Here is a 19,936-nt window from a genome sequence, read left to right on the forward strand (position 1 = left end):
CTCTGCCACAGGCCCAACTGAAGCAGAATGTCTGGCCTTGGCCAGGAGACAGAGCAGTAGGGTGGGCAGCCCAGGGCGTGGAATACGGTACTTTTCTAAAGTCCCACAACAACCCAACAAGATGGGAATCATTACAGCCATTTTACTGACCAAAAAAACCTGAAGCTTTCAATCTTAGAGGTTTGGTTAAGTCACTTGTCCAAGGCCACACAGCTAGAATGTGGCAGAGCCACAATTCAGACTTGGGACTGATTCCACAGTCCTCACTACGTGATCCATTTGCACATCTGTAAGCAAGCCAGAAGTGGGAGAGGCTGACTGATAACCATGAAATTATTATCATCTAGGCCCACCAGTTCCTAGAAATCAGAAGTTTGTTCAAAGCTGCCCCACAGGCACGCTGGAGACAGGCTCCAGGGGGCAAGATCCTGACCATGTGTTTATAATGCCCCTGCCAGCTGCACCCACGCCCTGCCCACCTCCATCCCCTCCTCAGAGGTAAGAGGAGTCCACAGCAAAGAAGGAGGCCAGCACTGTCTAGGAGGACACAAGGTGTAGGTTCTCCCCAAGGCTGCTGACCCTGGAGAAGGGAAGGGTCTGTCCCTGCCCTACCCCGTCTCCCCATTGCCTCATCCTCTCTGGGAACAGGAAGTCCGCGACCAGGTCCAAAGGCACAGTGGGAAGAAGGAGCCCGGGGCTGCAGCCTTGCAAATGTCTCCTACTGGCAGCAACTTTGCGGGCCCAACAGAGAAGCAAATATCCAGGCCTGGGCATGAAGCCAAGACAAGGGGGACCCCAGGCTGTGTGGCCATAGAAGGCTCTAGAAAGCGTGAGCAGGAGCTCAGACTTTGGAGTCAGATGGCCTTGGTGTGCCCCTAGTTCTGCCACACTAGCTGTGTGACCTTGCTCCAAACCCCGGGCCTCACTTTCCTCTTCTGCGAAAGGAGGGAAATAGTCATTCTAGCTGCTGGAGCACAAGTGGGTATTAAGTGTGATGCTGGATTTAATGCATGTGGGTTGATCAAGAAACACCAGCTACTGCTGTTCCAGGTTCCACTTCCCAAGCCACTGTCATTCCAGGCCCTATGCTTACTACAGGTAGAAAGATCCTTTCAGATGAAACCAGTCACTTCCTGCAGGTCTCGGCAAACCTCTCATTCTAGGGACCCAAGGGACCATAGAAGTGTTAATTAGCCAAGGCTTAAGACAGGCCTGGGCAGAGAGGGCCTCCTTAACATTAATTGGTACTCTCAGATCTTCGCCAAGTCAGGATGGAGCAGCGCATGCTGGGACAGCCTCTCTGCCCTTGGGGTTCACAATCTGCCCAAGACTGCACCCCCAGTACAGCTGCAGTGGAGGGGACAGCCAGCAACCCCTCTGCTCCCTCACCCTTCACAGGGCCCATCATTCAAGAGAGGCAGGGTGAGCCAGGGCAGAGAGAGGGAGGGAATTACCCTCTCCTGCAGAAGGGTCAGAACCGTGATCTTGGTCCAACCAACAGTCTTGGAGGCAACCATGATGCAGGCACTTTGCTGCATACCAATGCCAAAGGCTGTGCCTGGGAGGAGACGATAGCCGGTCTCTATCGATGGCTGTCAACCTAATTTAATGAGCCCAAGGAGCCTGTTTAAAATGCAGATTCCCAGGCAATGCCCTCCATGGTTGAGGATCAGGAACCTGTATTTTTAACAAGCACCCTTTAAAGCAGGACCACACTTTAAAGAACTGATGTTTGTATATCCAGTATGACTCAGTGTAAAGCAAGACACACAGTAGGTATATAATAAATGCTGATTGATGAATGGGTGAGCAGAACATGAAGAGACCATGAATGATTCTACAAAATACGAGCAAAAGATCTGCCTTCCCCCAGGAATTTTCCCCTAGGTAAGAGGTGGGCTCTTCCTCTCTGTTTCACTTCTTTTTGTGGTTGGGATCAGACTTTTTCTACTGAACTTGTAAACTGCTATGTCAATTCTAAGAGAATTTTAGTCCACACAGAAGAAACCCCATGTAGTCCCTCTCCCACCTCAAATCTACCCAGAAAGGTTAGGAATCCCTGAGAATTCTATTTCCAGAAAAATGCAAATATATACACAAGTTTTTTTATATTGTAATTTCCAAGAGTTCTGGACCCTGAAGCAAATTCATAGTTAAGGATCCCTGCTGGGGACATCCTTTGATCTGTGAATCATTGTTAACAGCAGGGAGCAGAACAAAGGTTCAGGAAAGACAAGGAGGAGGGTCTGGGCCAAGGAAGGGCTGGTAGGGCTCCATCCCTGGGTCAGGAAGCCAGGGTTTGGCTCTTGGGTTTCTTGTCCATTCTGGGGAGCACCAAGAGGCAGGTAGGGTAGCAGGGTTGGAGCTGGAGGTCTGAGGGTCTTGTGGCAGGAAGAGCTGAGGTGACCCAAGAGTGTCACAGACACTCCAAACTCACTCCAGGGCTATCAGACAGGAAAGACAGCAAAGGAAGGTAAGAAGAAGTTTTGGCCGGGCGTGGTGGCTCACACCTGTAATCCCGGCACTTAGGGAGGCTGAGTTGGGCAGATCACTTGAGGTCAGGAGTTCGAGACCAGCCTGCCCGATATGGCGAAACCCCATCTCTACTAAAATGCAAAAATTAGCCGGGCATGGTGTCCTGTACCTGTAGTCCCAGCTACTTGGGAGTCTGAGGCGGGAGAATCGCTTAAACCTGGGAAGCAGAGATTGCAGTGCCAATCTTTGCAGAGCCAAGATTGCACCATCACACACCAGCCTGGGTGACAGAGCAAGACTCCATCTCAAAAATAATAAATAAATAAATAAAACGTTTCACTAAAAGTGAGGCCTGGGATTTGCAGCAAGGTCACACAGCTAGTATGGCAGAACTAGGGGCACACCCAGGCCATCTGGCTCCAAAGTCTGAGCTCCTGCTCCCGCTCTCTAGAGCCTTCTATGGCCAAGAGCCCAGGGTCCCCCTTGTCTTGGCTTCATGCCCAGGCCTGGGTATTTGTTTCTCTGTTGGGCCCCCAGTTCACTTGGTATAGGCACCATCCTAATTGTATACTGTATCATATTTAGTCCGCATCATAGCCAACTAGAGTAGGTACTAATATCCCCTCTTTATCATGGGAGGAAGTAGAGACTCATGGGTGTCAGGAGGAGGCTGTCATTGGCTCAGTTTCACATAGCTAGCTAACAACAGAGCCAAGATGTCAAGATCAGGGGCCTGGGAAGGGTGGAAACTACAAGCCCACTTTCTCCCAAGGCATGGGTCCTGCTCTATGTCCTCCCTGGTTGCCATCAACAGCCCTTTCACAGGTTCCACTCTGTTATTTGTAGGAAATGAGAGAGAAGTTTCAGGTGAGTGGCGAGAACCAGATCCCCAACCCCTCTGCCTTCATCCCTGATGGCCTTTGCCAGTCCCCTTCACCCCCTCCCTGCCCCCAATCACCACCCAAGGTCTTGGGTTTAAAAGCCACTCTGGTCTCCTGCTTCCCAGAGTTATTATAAGAATTAAGTAAGAAAATGAGTCCAAAGTTCCAGGCTTACAGTAAGCAAATGATAAATAGGGACATGATTTCTCACCACCTTGTGTTTAATAAGTGGGTTATTTGGAGGAAGTAACTTAAAATTCCAAATAGAAGACATATAATATAATTTTTTTTATTTTAAAGCTGAGCATTGATTGAATCATCCTCTTTCCTCATCTATAAAATGCAAATCAGAATAACCCTACCTCAAAGGTTTGTGCCATTTGAATTTGATGAGAATTCATGAAAAGTCTGTAACATTCTCCTGCAGAATATCATCACATACAAATAACTCCTAATATGGATCATACTCTTTTGATTTGCACACACGATATGCAGATGAGAGAAACTGTTCACACTCAGGAAAGAGTGGAAAGTTTACATTCAAGTCAAGGACATTTGCGTTGTACATGAGAAAGAACTTTTTAGTTGAAAGGTAGCTCAGATCCTATGTTTGTACAGTAGTAATTGAGTCCCCTCGGGACATTACGGGGTCTTTTCCCTTCACAGACATGAAAAGAGATATATAGGACACTCTGTCTCAGGGGCTGCTAGAGAGGAACCCGGCTGAAGGCATGAATTAAAGTTTAAGTGAATAGCATTCAACCTCTTAAAGCATCAGAATCACAATTTGTAGTCTCCTTTTAAATCTTTTCTACAAGATTGTATAGAAGAAAAATAATAACCAACAAATGACTAGAGTACGCTGTCAACTGTTTACACCATGGTGTGCTCTATAACTTTATTAAGAATGATGGAAGGTAAGAAGAAGTTTTGGCCAGGCGCGGTGGCTCACACCTGTAATCCCAGCACTTTGGGAGGGCAAGGCAGGCGGATCACAAGGTCAGGAGTTTGAGACCAGACTGGCCAACATGGTGAAACCCCGTCTCTACTAAAAATACAAAAAATAGCCAGGCATGGTGGCAGGTGCCTATGATCCCAGCTACTCAGGAGGCTGAGACAGAAGAATTGCCTGAATCTAGAAGGCAGAGGTTGCAGTGAGCTGAGATCGTGCCACTGCACTCCAGCCTGGGTGACAGAGCAAGACTCTGTCTTGAAAAAGGAAAAAAAGAATGATGTGTGGACTGTGTCAATATGTGGAAATGCATGTAGGAAATAATATTAAGCAAAGCAGGACAGGAAACACAGGGCATGGCCGGTCGCGGTGGCTCAAGCCTGTAATCCCAGCACTTTGGGAGGCCGAGACGGGCGGATGACGAGGTCAGGAGATCGAGACCATCCTGGCTAACACGGTGAAACCCCGTCTCTACTAAAAAATACAAAAAACTAGCCGGGCATGGTGGCGGGCGCCTGTAGTCCCAACTACTCGGGAGGCTGAAGCAGGAGAATGGCGTGAACCCGGGAGGCAGAGCTTGCAGTGAGCTGAGATCCGGCCACTGCACTCCAGCCTGGGCGACAGAGCGAGACTCCGTCTCAAAAAAAAAAAAAAAAGTGCTCTTTTTCCATGTGGGGTCCCTTGCTTTCAGGAAACACAGGGCATGCAGTGATAACTTCATAAAAACCACAATGCCCAGAAGATAATCTGAAATCAATATTGATCAGGTTTTAGTTTCTCTCCAGTGGCTTAACACCATTATATGCACTTTTTAATGGCATGGATAGGTGGAAGGTGGGATTTTTAGCATAGTGAAACCCTCTATATAATCCTGTAATGGTGGATACATTTGTTAAAACCCATCAAATGTATAGAACCAAGAATGAACCCTCATGTAAACTGTGTACTTTGGTTTGATTACAAAGTGCCACTGCAAGTTCATTGATTGTAACAAACATAGCCCTCTGGCAGGGATGCTGATGGTGAAGAGGGTGAATATGTAGGGGCCAAGGGTATATGGGAACACTGTACTTTCCACTCAATTTTGCTGTGACTCCTAAAACTGTTAAAAAAAATAAAGTCTATTTTAAAAATGTGTAAGCTCCATTAGGATGTTAATTGGAAATGCACTAAATGTATATATTTTATCACTTTTTTTCTCGATAAACATAGTATATATTTCCATTTGTTCAGAAAAATTAAAGATCTTTTTTTAAAAAGTCATGATAGTGAGGGTGGCTCCGAGATCCCCAGCTTGGGAGAGGGCAGTGTTCCCTTTTCCATTGGACGAGAAACTAGGCCATGAGCCTCCCTCCCTGGATAATGCTAGAACCTTCTTAGACTCTCTAGCCTAAGCCTTGGCGATACCATCAGTCAGATAGAAGCCAGATGTTTCGATAACGAGGCCCATAGCAACTGTGACAGGAAAAGGGAGACGAGCTGATGGCTCTGGTCAGAAATGGCCCCTGTCCAGGCTCAACTGTGTTCACACTCAGCCCCCTGATGAAAAGGCAGGCTGTCCCATCCCAAGCCGTAACACGCACATTTTTCAAGAGCAATAAAACACCAGGCTAAAAATCCAACTGATTTTTTAAAGTAATAAATTTCCTCGGGGATTTGCATAAAGGAAAGGGTGTTTACCTATTAAAATGTAATCAACACAAGGCACACAAACCCTGCCAGATCCCATCCTCTTGCCACAGGTGTACAGCTAAGGTCTCTGTGGCTGAGGGCAGTGACACTCCAGACCAGTGAACAAGACCTCTCTTCTCTAAAGCCTCCCTGAGTGTGCCCTGATGATGGACTTGCCAGGGCACGAGGGGCAAAGTGCTCTCAGGGACAGATGTCTGAGTCTCCAGAAGGTGGGAGCAATGCTGGCATCTGAAAAGGACCTGAGGTCTTCCATTAAAATGAGGTGGCCCAGCCTGCTCTGGAAGGTCCTGGATCACATGGTCAACAAGATTCTTGAGGGCAGTGACTGTGTCTCAGATTCTCTCTCCCATAGCCCAGTGCCAGGTATACAGGGCTACAGAGAGGTCATTATTGAGCACCTTCTGTGTACAAAGCACCATGCTGGTCATAAGGTGGACGCAAAGAGGAGCCAGGTTCAGCATACAAAGACCGAGAGCGAAGGCGGTGACATGGAGCTCTGTGCGGTGTCAAAGGAGGAGATGAGCCCTGGCTTCAGAACGCCAGGCTTCTAATCTGAGCGGCACCTCTTACAGCTGGCCTAGGTTCTTTTGTAGCCTCTGGTTTCAAACACAAATGCTGTGAAATAATTATAGCAAGAGGCAGAGGGTGAAAGGCACCTGAAGAGCCACCATAAAGGCAATCCCAGGGCTTCTCCCCAGCTTCCCAATCTTAACTCATGGTGCCATTGCCTACGCAAGCCAGAACCAGGAGTTGCCCTTGACCGTTTCTGCTTACTTGCCCCTAGTCCAAAGAAACATCAAATCCTTCTCCCACATGTTGCTGAATTCCAACCCCTCTCCACACCCCTACTGCCATCACCACCGTCCCGCTCACCAGCACTGCTTGTCATGGCCACAATCCATTTCCCAAGCAAACTTTTTAAAATCCAAGTCTGATCATGTCACCCCCTTATATAACACCTTTCGACAACTGCCCATTGCTCTTAGGAAAACAAAACAAAGCCAAGCTCAGTGCTAACATTGCCTCCAAGGTCCTGCGTTTCTTGGGCCCTGCCAAACTGTCCTGCATGATTTCAAGCAACTCTCCTCCCCCATCATGCCCTAGCTACTTGGTGATGTCTCTGGGAAGCCCGCCAGACTCAGGTCCTGTACACAAGCTGTTTCCTTTGCCTGGAACATTGTCTTTGCTGGTCTGTGCTGATTCATCTTTTAAGATTAGGCTACACCTGGAAAAGCCTTCCAAGAAGGCCTTCTGGTCTAGGCTAGACTCTCCTCTAATTCTCCATTATAACAATTATAATTACAATATTTTGTTGTGCCATGATTTTATAGCCTGCTTCTCTTGCATGTTCCATCTCAGGGTAAATGACTGTTGCATCTGCCTTGTCCCGCTGCTGTGCCCACAGCATCTAGTACAGTGACTCACTCTGCACGTGTTAGATGACTGAATGAACGAGTGAATGCATGAGTCTGGGGATGGGGAACAGGGAAGGCCTCATGGAGGAACTAGCATGCAGGAGAAGAGGTTATGTTTGGGACTTTTTTCTGTTGGTTAGTTAGTTAGTTTGTTTGTTTGTTTGTTTTGAGACGGAGTCTCGCTCTATTACCCAGGCTAGAGTGCAGTGGCGTGATCTTGGCTCACTGCAACTTCCACCTCCCGGGTTCAAGTAATTATCCTGTCTCAGCCTCCTGAGTAGCTGGGACTACAGGCACATGCCACCACGCCCAGCTAATTTTTGTATTTTTATTAGAAATGGGATTTCACCATATTGGCCAGGCTGCTCTTGAACTCCTGACCTCCTGATCCGCCCACCTCAGCTTCCCAAATTCTGGGATTATAGGTGTGAGCCATTGTGCCCAGCTATGCTGGGGACTTTCAAGAGTCAACGGGCAACATGGAGCTCTGTGCAGTGTCAAAGGAGGAGACGAGCCCTGGCTTCAGAACACCAGGCTTCTAACCTGAGCAGCACCACTTGCAGCTGGCCTAGGTTCTTTTTTAGCCTCTGGTTTCAAACACAAATACTATGAAATAATTATAGCAAGAGGCAGAGGGTAAAAGGCACCTGAAGAGCTACCATAATCAATGGACTAATCAATGGACTGAGATCTGCCTTGACTTGCAGCTCTGATCATCCAGGCTTCCTTTTCCTTCCAGAAAGTCATGGATCCAGCCCATCTCCATGACAACTTCCCTTCTGCCTGGAAAGAATGGCTTCTCCATGCCTACCCCAGCCATCTCCACTTCTCTTCCCTTTCCACTCAGTATCCCCACCAGCTGTCTCTCCAATTCACTTTCCCACCACACCCTTGATGGATAGAACTGCATAATTGTGTGATGGCGGAAAGCTAATTTGTACTTCTGTGCTGGCAATGAAGTGTCTGGAGCTTTGCGGTTGACGTTGAGAAGCAGAGGGGATCCCCCACCCCATCTCTGGTTCTCCCTCAAACTCAAATCACAAATTCTCCACTCTATCTGCAAGGGCCCAGGGACAGAGGGGCTGTAACATAACCCAAACCAAACAGCCACTCACAGAAAGTCATGGGAAGAAAAAAATCTTTCCGTTTGCAAGACAAGCATCTGGTGGTTCTCTCCCTGTCTCTTGGTAAAGGTCGTTGGTTCAGTTTCCCTTTCCACCTCCTGCAGGGTCCTGTCAGCACCTGTTTTCTTGGGCACAGGTTGGGAGACAGTGTGGTGTTTCTCTTCCTCCCAAATTAAGGCACACTCAGACCAAAAAGCAAACGGGAGGTGCCTCCCAAGGTTTTGCTGCTATCCATTTCTCAGTTTCAGAGGTCTCAAAATCCATAAACCTTAGACACCTAAAGAGGATAGAGAGGAAAAAAGGTTTCTTTTCTTTTTATCTATTTCTTTTCTTTGAGACTGACTCGCTCTGTTACCCAGGCTGGAATGCAGTGGCACAATCTCAGCTCACTGCAGCCTCTGCCTCCCGGGTTCAAGCGATTCTTGTGCCTCAGCCTCCTGAGAAGCTGGGATTACAGGCGCCCACCACCACACCCAGCTAATTTTTGTATTTTAGTAGAGACAGGTTTTGCCATGTTGGCCAGGCTGGTCTCGAACTCTTGACCTCAGGCGATCCACCCACCTCAGCCTCCCAAAGTGTTGGGATTACAGGTGTGAGCCACTGCGCCTAAGCGAAAAAATGTTTCTGAAAGAATATGTGTATGTGCACGCGTACACATGTGGCAGGGGGTGAGAGGGAGAGACTTGTATAATCAGAGGTTTAGTATTTGATACAATGGGAAAGAATAAACAGAATTAAATAGTAACCACCATTTATTGGATCTGTACGATATGCCAAACACGTTGCGAAATGTTTTATGCACAATATTTCATTTAATTTTCAAAGCAACCCCATGAGGCTCGAGAAATGTATGCAGTTGAAGAAACAGGCTTACTGATACACAGCTCATGAGTGGGGCCAAGCTCCAGGACTGAGATCCTGATGCCCATTTTCTGAACCACTGCTGGCTACTGCTTTCCAAGGGCTAGAGATGAGAAAAAAAAGGAAATTGGTTTATGGTGTGGCAGAGGTCCTGCGATGAGACATAAAGAACTCTCTGACAATGAGGGCTGTTTGGTTGTAGTCAGAGTAATTAGGCTTGTTAGAGCTCTTCCTCTGAGGGCCTTTACATTTAAGATGAATGGATGCTTCTATGCCTGGATGGTTTGAGGGAAACGCTCTCTGTTCCCAGCACGGGGCTGGCCTGTTTGAACTAACTGACAGCCTCACTGGGAATACAGGATTGCCACACGCAAAACCGTTAGATAACAGGAGAAGATAGCGCAGGATGTGAGCCCCGAATGGGACTGGCAGAAAGTGAGGGCTACCGACAGGCAGAGGCCAGTGCGGTTCAAAGCAAGGGCTTTGTGGTCAGGCAGGCAGACCTGTGTTTGAGTCCTGGCTGGCTCTACTGCTTCTGTGACCTTGGGTACGTTGCCTAACCTCTCTAAGCTTTGGTTTCCTAGTCAGTAAAAAAAGCCTAAGAATAGAACCTACTTTGGAGGGATGCCATGAAAATTAAATAAGATGATCCATGTAAAATGCTTGGCACAGAACCTGGACATAATCAGAATACAATGGGGGAGGAGCTGCTATAATAATGACTATTGTTGGAGTCCAGAGGTGGAAGACAGCGCGCAGAACAGAGGGCTAGGTCGGTGGGGAGTCGAGAAAGTCTTCCTGGGAAACCTGAGTTTTGTCCTGCAGCTTGAAGAGGTGGTCAGGTGAAATCAATAGGAAGGCATAGAGACGGAGGTAGGCAGGGCTCATGTAATGGAGTGAGATTTCAAACGCCCTATCACTTTCAAAGAAAAATCTGGTTTGATCTGTGGTTGAAGTAGAGAAGGAAGTTGACTATGGGGAAGAGGTGGGAAAGAGATGAGGTCATCCATCCTTGTTTCCAAACCCAAAATGTGAACAGAGACACATCTCAGGGACCTAAACAAGAAATCCGACATCCAGGGCTTCTTTATCCACTTCTGGGCTGTTGTGAGAGGAGAAGGGGTAAGAGCCTGGGAAATGGCTCAGGGCAGAGCTGGTGGCGGATGGGGACAGGACCTGAAACAAGGGAAGTTAGGAAATGTGGGCGAGGCCCTTAATGACTGTGTGGGCTGACTCATGTGGGAGACCTAGCTTCAAGACTGCATGGAGATCCAGCATCCTGTCAGGCGGGAGGCCAATTTCAAGACCCTGGGCATCTCTAGTCTAAAGGGTTGCCAGCTAAGAGTGGGAGTCCCTAGGGGAGCAATACTTGTGCTAACCCAATTATTCCCTAACAGCCTGCCTTATCTCCCTGATGTGAAGATGAAATCCTTAGGACCCAGGTTTTCCAGGAAAGATGCTGCTTGCTTCAGACGCTCTATGCTTTTTTTCTTTTCTTTTTTTTTCTTTTCTTTTTTTTTTTTTTTGTAGAGATGGAGTCTTCCTCTGTCACCCAGGCTGGAGTGCAGCGGCGCAATCCCGGCTCACTGCAACCTCTGCCTCCTGGGTTCAAGCAATTCTCCTACCCCCAGCCTTCCAAGTAGCTCGGATTACAGGCACATGCCGCCACACCCAGCTAATTTATTTTGTATTACAGTGGAGATAGGGTTTTACCATGTTGCCCAGGTTGGTCTCGAACTCCTGAGCTCAGGCAATCCGACTGCCTCGGCCTCCCAAAGTGCTAGGATTACAGGCGTGAGCCACCGCTCCTGGCCCAGACACTCTATGCTTAAACATCTGCCAAATACCCACTGTCAACCACTTATGTCGAGCATCATGTGGGCCTTGCCAAAAATGCTAATCCTCAGTTCTTTTCCCTAGAATCTGATTCCATGGGTTTAGAGATTTGGGAATCTATTTTCTAACAAGCATCCAGGTGATTCTTCAGGAAAGGCAAATTTGGAAAAGGCTGACTTGATAGTCTTTTAAATTCCCTTCAGTCCTAAATCTAGGCAGCAGAGAGTGTGTAGCACGAAGGGCCCCCGGCTGATAGCAAGAGGCCGATTCTAGCCGGACCCTGCAGTTCACATGGCCCTGTGCTGGGGACACCCTAGAAGGGAAGGAGGCTGCAGAGAAGGAAGTTTCCACCTATCAGCAATCAAGTTCCCAATAGAAGTGAAAATGGAAGTCAGGGAACAACTGGTTTTGAGCATCTTCCTGGGGCTTTTTCCCTTGCCTGGCACTGGCAGGACAGTGTAGGTCTGAGCGGCTTCCGCGATACACAGGAAGACACTTAAGCCCAAAGAATTTTTAAAACGTGCCTAAATTCCACAACTAATCAGAGGACGCAGCAATCCAGATCTCCCGGTCTTCACCCTCTTTATTGTTGGGGTGCACTGCAGGGCACGCATGTTTCCTTGTGGCTTGTGGGAAAGCCACTGTCGTTGAGCGCCAGTGTCCCGAGTCCCTGGAAATTCTCCCGAGTGACCTGGAATCTAACATTTTCCTGGATTTGCACAGTCTATGATGGAGAGAAAGAATCGGGTCTGCGGTGGTGGGCAGGACGGAGGAAAGACGGTGAAAGCGGGAAGCACGGGAGGCAGGACTGAAAAGGAAAGAGGCACAGGGGCTGGCTCATAAAACCTGAGGGCCGCGTCCCCATGGGTGACCTGACCCATCAAGGTCTAACACCTGGCGGTGGCAAAGCTGGACGAGAACCCCTGATCCACCCTCCCAAGGTGGGGCAGGGAAAAGGCAGAGTGCGAAGCGAGGTCTGATTTTGCAGAAGCTTTTTAGAAATTCGCTGTGTCAGAGAAACTAAAAGACCAAACAAAACCCCTAAAAATCCAAGCCCGATTATTTCATCCACGTGGCACAAGAGCAAGCTAAAAAAAAAAAAAAAAAAAAAAAAAAAGTGTGGGGTGTAGGGCGGGGAAAGAGCCACCCGTCCCGCCCCTGCTGGAAGGAAGGGATTTGCCGAGAGAGCAAACTTCTGACACCGCCTGGGTCGCTGACTCCGCGCGGCCCGGAGGGAGGGAGATCGAGGAGGCCACTCGCACAAAGCCGCGGAGCCGCGGCCCCCTCTCCCCGCCCCCTGCCCGGCCAACGCCAGAGCGCGGGGAGCAGCCGCGGGCCCTTTAAGGGCCTCGAGGTGCGCGGTCTCTTTAAGGCGGGTCCTGGTGGTTTCTGTTTTCTGAAGGAAGTGACGGGGGGTGGGATTGAATGAAAAGTGCAAAACACAGGCTCGCAGCGCCGGAGCCCGGGGCCGCGGAGCCGGGCCGGGGCAGCGTTGTCTCCGCCTCGGGGCCTCCGGGGGCGCGCTGCCGAGCGCTACCCACGTGCGTCCGTGCCACCTCGCGGGCGACCCCGCGGCCAAGGCCCCGAGCGGAGCGGCTACGGAGCGCCCCGAACTAGCCCCCAACTTTGGGCGAAGTTTGCCTGCGCCTCTCCCCGCCCCCACGCGGCGCGCCGGGGCCGCGGACTGCAGCGGCCCCCGGGGATGCGCCTTCCCGGGGTCCCCCCGGCGCTCCCCGCGCTGCTGCTCCTGCTGCCGCTGCTTGCGCCGCTGCTGGGAACGGGTGCGCCGGCCGAGCTGCGGGTCCGCGTGCGGCTGCCGGACGGCCAGGTGACCGAGGAGAGCCTGCAGGCGGACAGCGACGCCGACAGCATCAGCCTCGAGCTGCGCAAGCCCGACGGCACCCTTGTCTCCTTCACCGCCGACTTCAAGAAGGTGAGGCGCCCTCACTCGCCGGGGTGGCACCTTCAAGCCTGAGCCCCCCGGGATCCCAGGCGCCCTCTTGCCTGCAGAAGGGAAGACGGGCCCACGAGGGAGACGCGGCTGGCCCAAGGTCACGCCGGGTTATTCTCTACACCTCTTTGCCCACTCCCCAGCGCCCACCCCTTCATTCTCCCCAAAGAACCCCTCTGCTGCCCTTTCTCACTCCCTCCTCCAGCGCTCCCAGAGCCCCCAGGTGCTGACCCTCCTTCAGAACTCCTAGTAACGACTGGACTCCTTGCTTGGAGTCATTCCCCTGTGCTCTCTGGTGGGAAAGCCCTAGGCGAAGTGTTCTCCCTGTGGGCTCTCACTGCGGGTTCTCGCTGTGTGACCTAGAGCAAGCAAGTCTCTTTCCTCCTATGCCTGGCTTCTCACCCCTGTACAGGGCAATGAGGGGTCTGCGAAGCCTCCCAGCCCTGACATTTTGGAGTCCTTGTGTCACCTCTTCCTCTGTTTCACTTTTCTGGAGAGAGCTGATTGCCCCTGGTCCCTCTCAAGCCGGGAGAAGCCCTGTCTCCTCTTTGGTCTGGAAGGCTGGGGCGCTTGCAGCAGGAGGGATCCTGGAGAGAGACCCCAGCTGAGGCCCCCTCCCTCTGGGAGAAGTGCTGCCCTTCACTCTGCCTGGCAGAGAAGCGAGCCAACCCCCCTGTTTTGGCCCAGATTCGGGTTAGGGAGTTAGAGACCAGCCCGCTCTGGGTGGGGGTGTGTGTGTGTGTGGGGGGGTGTGTTTGTTGTGGAGGGAACAAGAAGGGCCTGCACCCAGGGGGCTAGGGGTTTATCAGGAAATGGGCCTGGAAGGATGGTGAGTGACTAACAGTGACCCAGAGCAGGAAAGCTGGAGGAAAAGAGGGTGGGTGAGTCTTAGGTATTCAAAAGGAGTGTTCTGTCTCCTTCCCCCAGCTAAAGAGAGGCCCTGTGAGGTTCTGTCCCTGGAGGAGTGCAGGGGTGAAGCAGATGAGATAGCTGGGGGAGCCCCCGGCCCGGAGGACCCTCGCTGAAGCTGCCTGTCTTTCTTCCCTCTTAGAGACAGGGTGCTCTACAGGACAGGTGGCAGAGTTTGGGGAGTCAGTTAGGGACCCAGCCAGATTGCCATAGTTAGCAGGGGTGGGGGGTTAGGCTTGACCGCTAGAGGTGGGTGGGGTCGGGGGGTGAGGCTTGACTGCTGATTGCCCCAGGGCCACTGAGTTGTTACTGACATTGGACTTAAGCAGGCAGGTGGGGGGCGGGGTAGTGAGCGTTCACAAATGGGAAGACTTTGTAGCCCATCCTAACTTAGCAGGCCTCAGCTAGGCACTCAGATGTAGATTGAGAGAGAGGGAAGCTGATAGGGTCGGCTTCGCCACCCTGCCTCCCCACCTAAACCTTAGGAGAACTTTATCAAGTGTGTTCTGTTCCTGAAAAATCTATGTTAGTGGCTGGATCCATCAAGAATCGGAGATTTAATCTTCTCTCCAAGCTCTTTGTCCTTGAAAGTTAGCCTCAGGCCAGGCTGTGAGCCTCCCACCCTCCTGCCCACTGGACGTCTTCTTGTGGCTGCACTAGAACCCTGCAGAGAGACTTTCTTGGCTGTGGCCAGGACAGTGAAAGGCAATGGGTAGGACTGAGCTTTTATAGCCTTTAGCTACAGCTGGAAGGTTTTTATTGCTCTGACCTGAAGGGAGAGGTTAAGAAGTGCCCGGGTAGCTGTGATGTGATGGCAGTAGTGGCTGATGGCGGGGGTGGGGTGCTGGGGATTGGAGTGAGGGTATGCTGGGCATCTGACTGCCCAGTTAGAAAATGCATTTGGAGATTGTGAGCACCTCATTTGAATCCCTACAGTGGTTCAGACCTCCACCCAGGTTTCTGAAGTCTGATTTTCAGGTTAGCCTCTGACCCAGAAGCTACCATTTCACACCCACCTCTGGCATCTCCAATTTCATCAGCAGGGGAGGGAATTGGGAGTGGAAGATACAGAAAGGAAACCAGCTTTCCCAAGTCCCTTTAACTCCAGGCTTCTCCATTGGCCTAGGATGGGGTGGAGTTGGAGAGTGCAGTGTGGGGAAGAATAGCCTTACCCTCACCCAGGCCACTCAGTCACTGCCTGCACTGGCCACAGCAGCTTCTATGTCCGAATCCTTCTAGGGTGGGTCACCTCTCAGTTCTCAAGGCCTCGTGCCTCATAGTCTTTGGCAGATTTCCACAAGAAAGTTCGGTCTAGAAGGAATGATTTTTCCTATCAGAAAAAGACTTGAGCTGGGTGTGATGGCTCACATCTGCAATCCCAGGATTTGGGGAGACTGAGGCAAGGGTATCGCTTGAAACCAGGAATATGAAACCTTCAGGCCAAACGAGACCCCTGTCTCTACAAAAAATTAAAAAATTAACTGAGCACACTGGTGTGTGCCTTGTAGTCCCAGCTATCCAAGGAGGCTGAGGCAGGAAAATCACTTGAGCCCAGGAGCTGAGGCTGCACTGAGCTGCAGTTGTGCTACTGCACTCCAGCCTGGGAAGTCATGCTTTTGTGTTTCTTGTACTAAACTCATTTGCAATGGTTTGGGGGAAGTCCTAATCTACTTGGGAAGAGTGACGTTTGCCATTTGATCACTTTGGGGAGAAACAGTCTAGACTGAATGAGACAGACTTGGTTTACCACTTATTAGCAGGTTCACCCTGGGCAAGCTATTTGATCTCTCCAGGCCTTCATTTCTTCATCTGTAAAATGGGGATAATAATAGCACATATCCCATGGTTAGTAGTGCCTATGACATACTCATACTGTGTTAAGTACGCAAGACGTAGGAGCCGTTAGCTTTGCTAATTGTGGCCCACACAGCATTTCAGCAAGGATCCTCTCTGCTAAGCTTGGACTCAAAGACATTGAACAACAGACCCAAGGTCATGTGGAAAAGCCAGTACTGAGCTTGGAGGAGCCTGGAGCTCTTCATCGTAACCTTCTCTTTGAAGTTCCAAAATTGCTGGCCAGCCCCTCAGAGCAGGAGCAGCCATCCTTGTCCTGACAGTCCACCCAGGGCAGCAGTGAGCCTCACCTGTGTGGGATGGGACCAAGGCCTCTGTCTGATTCCCAACCCCATCCAGCCCCCTCTCTCCAGCGCTTCCCACCCCCGTTTGCCTGTACCCAAGCTAGAGTTCCAACAGTCTAACTCTTTCCCACACTACCACCCTGGACCTTGAGGCAGTGAAGCAGTCACAGTCGTCAACTGGAGGACACATAGCCTGGAGCCCAGGTGAGGCTTGCAGACTCAGTAGCTTGGAGCTATCAAACGGCCATCATGCATTACCGCAAGCCCTGCCCAGAGGCTGAGTGAAGGCCATCGGGCTGACTGAGCCACAGCTCTGAAAGAATGCCACAGCTCTGAAAGAATGCCACAGCTCAGTGGCTCCCAGCTTTGCCGCACCTCACAATCACCTGGGGAGCTTTGAAAACTCTCAGTGACTGGGCTGAGTATCCTACCAGTGAAATCAGAATATCTCAGGATGGGAGTCAGGCAGCAGTTGTTTTGGTTTTTTTTTTTTTTTTTTTTTTTAAGAACCCAGGTGATGGGAGGCCGAGGCAGGCGGATCACAAAGTCAGCAGTTCGAGACCAGCCTGGCCAATATGGCAAAACCCCATCTCTACTGAAAAATAAAAAAGAAATTAGCTGGACATGGTGGCGTACACCTGTAGTCCCAGCTACTCGGGAGGCTGAGGCAGGAAAATCGCTTGAATCCAGGAGGCGTAGGTTGCAGTGAGCCAGGATTGCGCCACTGCACTCCAGTCTGGGTGACAAAAGAACCCAGATGATTCCAATGTGCAGCAAAGTTTGGGAACCACTGGCACAATTGCTGTAGGGGAGGGGAGGGGACCTGGAGAAGGAGCCAGGTCAGGCTAAATGAAGGTGGGGCCCAAACTCAGTCACATATTTGAAATCTGTCATCTTACCCACACTAATCCTAATGTGTTTTGAGCAGCACATATGCTTCGGGCCTAATGCTATATGCCCTCGGTACACAAACATTCACAGCGCACCCTTGGTGGGCAGCAGTCTCCTTTATACTCCACATCCTATGAGTGTAATTAACCCTGGATGTACATAATCACTGGCATTTCTAATCACAGGCATGCCACCGTCCCCTGTCTCTAACCTGGCTGTTTGACAGCCCTCCTGGTCCACCTCCTGGAAGCTGGTATTCTTGCCAATTTCTCTTTCACCTCTGTCCCCAAGTCCAAGTGGCCAAAAGCTGGAAACAGGATGAGTCACGCTCAGGCTGCCTGGCTTGCTGCTGACCAGATGGGGAGGGTGATGCTGACAGATATGAAGAAGGTCATGTGTGATGGCATCAGGGTGGTGGGCAGTGGGGGTCCCTTTCCCCTCCCAGCATCAGGGGGGTAAGGAGACACAGACTCCCAGAGTGTGGAAAGAGGGGATCCTGAAGGCCCACGGCTGGAGCCTTGGAGGGAATAAGCAAGATAAGGGGAACATACAGCTCTACGGGTCAGCTCAGGGCCACTTTGAAGGGACGAGGACCCATGGAGGTTGGAAGCTTGAGCCCTGCCCTGGGCACTGATGAGTGAGTGGGAGCCAGAGGAAGGGACAGTCCAGAGAATGCTAGAGTCCCTGTGCCGGGGGGCCTGGTCTGGGGGCAGGGGAGCAACAGGGGAAGCCTTGAGGTGTAGTCAGTGAAGATATGGAATGTGGAACGTCCACATCGCCACCTAAGAATGTTTATCCCAAGGAGATATCACAGCACATAGATGTGGGACCGAGAAGCTTTCAGGTTCCAGTCTGCCTCTACCCTGTCTGCGTTAGCACCCTTAAGATTTGGTGTGGAGGCATCTGATGGATGGAAAGTCTCCTTGGGGAGGAGAAGGCAATGGAGGTGCTTTCGGGTAAGGCCCAGACTTTTCTGGAGCTCAGAGCATTTCCTCACAGGTATTTACAAGAAGTCGCCAGATGGAATGACCAGGCTCACTGACATGGGGCTCCTGGCTCTAAAACCTGTCCCTCCTCTGCGTGTGAGGAATTCCTCCTTAGATCAGGAATGGGCAGCCCCGCCTGAGGGTTCAGACCCCCTCCCTGGAGTTTGACCAGCATCTCCCACTCCTGAATGCCACGTCCAGGTGGAGTCCTAGCAAAAGGTCCTGGTAGGCCATAAAGACTGCCACCTGGGATAATGGAGTATCCTGCTGGGAAGCGGGTGGGGAGAGTGAGTGAGTTCCCTCCCAGGCTTCCCAAGGCACAGAGAGGCGGGGGAGATAAACTTAGGACAGACTCCTGTTCCGCAGGCAGAGGGCCCAGCCTCGACATGAGGATTACATAGGGTCTGGAGATCACCCAGTGAGCAGCCCCTCACGTCACACATGGCCTTATCTGATCCTCGCTGCCACAGACAGCAGGAGGCAGATGGTGCCTCTCTGTGTAGATGTGCGGGCTGAGGCCTGGAGCTCTCAAGTGAGGCTGACAAGATCAAGCAGCTGATAATCTGAGATTAGGACCCAGAGTTCCTTCCAGTGTATCCTGACTGCCTGTCTGCCGTGGTACCATGAGTGGGCTCCTTCCAGTAGGCTGAAGAACCCTGGGGAGGGAGGTGGAGGGGAAGAGGTTGGAAAAAACCTTGGTGGAGGGGAACAAATCCACAGAGACCCTTGTTTGGGCAGATGTGGGCTGGACCACTTCCCCCACGCTCTTACCTCCAGTGGATGGAGTGTTGGCTACTTGGCCATGCCTGCAACTCCTCTCTCCCCTGCATGGCCTCTTGGGGAGTTGGGTGAGGGCGATGGGTTTAGAAAATATCTCACCAAGGCCAGGTGTGGTGGCTCATGCCTATAATCCCAGCATTTTGGGAGGCCGAGGCAAGTGGATTACTTGAGGCCAGGAGTTCGGGACCAGCCTGATCAACATGGCGAAACCCTGTCCCTACTAAAAATACAAAAATTAGCCAGGCATGGGGGGTTGTGCCTATAATTTCAGCTACTCTGGAGGCTGAGGCAGGAGAATCACTTGAACCGGGGAGACAGAGGTTGCAGTGAGCCGAGATCACGCCACTGCACTCCAGCCTGGGCAACAGAGTGAGACTCTGTCTCAAAGAAAAGAAAAGATCTCACAGACACTAGTGAGCACTGTGTACGTTTTTTCCTGCCACTTACCAGCTGTGTGACTTGGCAAGTCACTTAACCTCTCTGAGCCCCAGGCTCCTTGCCAGTACACCAGAGACAACAGTGTGATGCTCGGGGCTCAGTGTGCACAGTGACTGAGAGAGGCCCTTCACAGAACAGAGGCCCGCGTGGGCATGTGAGGAGCGAGGTGCCAGTGCCCGCAGGCCAGGAGGTCCCTCTACCCCACCATTAAGCATGTTGCTGCAGTTGCTGCTTTTCTGCTGTACAGACCAAAGCATCACGAGGAGCTGACATCCTTGAAGTTGGCAAGTGTTGAAGTGGCTGCCACTAGGGATTCAGATAAAGGGCAGGGAGCACAGGAGGCGTCAGGGCTGGGAATGTGGGTGAGAGGGAAGCATGGAGCCCCGTCTTAGGAGCCCTGAGTCAGCGGCACAGTGGGGCGCAGTTGATCCACATAAAGCCTCACATTGTTCCCACGGTAGTGAGGACAGTGGTGACCTTTGGGATTCGGCTGACAGAGCACTGCTCTGGGGAGGGGCTGGGGGCAGGAGCACTGCTCTGGGTGAGTGGTTGTGCTAATGCCCCGTGACAAGCAGCCTCTGTCTAGGCCTAACCCTGAGGGGATGCT

At 51.2% G+C, this 19,936-nt stretch overlaps 1 protein-coding gene across 2 annotated transcripts in view; it reads left to right on the top strand.

Moving 5' to 3' along the window:
• Window positions 1-19,936, top strand: part of OAF (out at first homolog) — a 47,093-nt gene that overhangs the window by 15,608 nt on the left and 11,549 nt on the right. Inside the window, exon 1 of one of the 2 annotated variants that reach the window (XM_045370910.2) lies at window positions 12,691-13,169. The exons of the other annotated variant lie outside the window; for it this stretch is intronic. Coding sequence (XP_045226845.1) covers window positions 12,939-13,169 — 231 coding nt within the window. The 5' untranslated portion in view covers window positions 12,691-12,938. Of the gene's footprint in view, window positions 1-12,690; window positions 13,170-19,936 lie in introns of those variants that run through there. 2 annotated transcript variants of the gene reach the window in all.

This window comes from Macaca fascicularis, chromosome 14 (genome assembly GCF_037993035.2).
Source record: "Macaca fascicularis isolate 582-1 chromosome 14, T2T-MFA8v1.1".
Classification (NCBI taxonomy): Eukaryota; Metazoa; Chordata; class Mammalia; order Primates; family Cercopithecidae; genus Macaca; species Macaca fascicularis.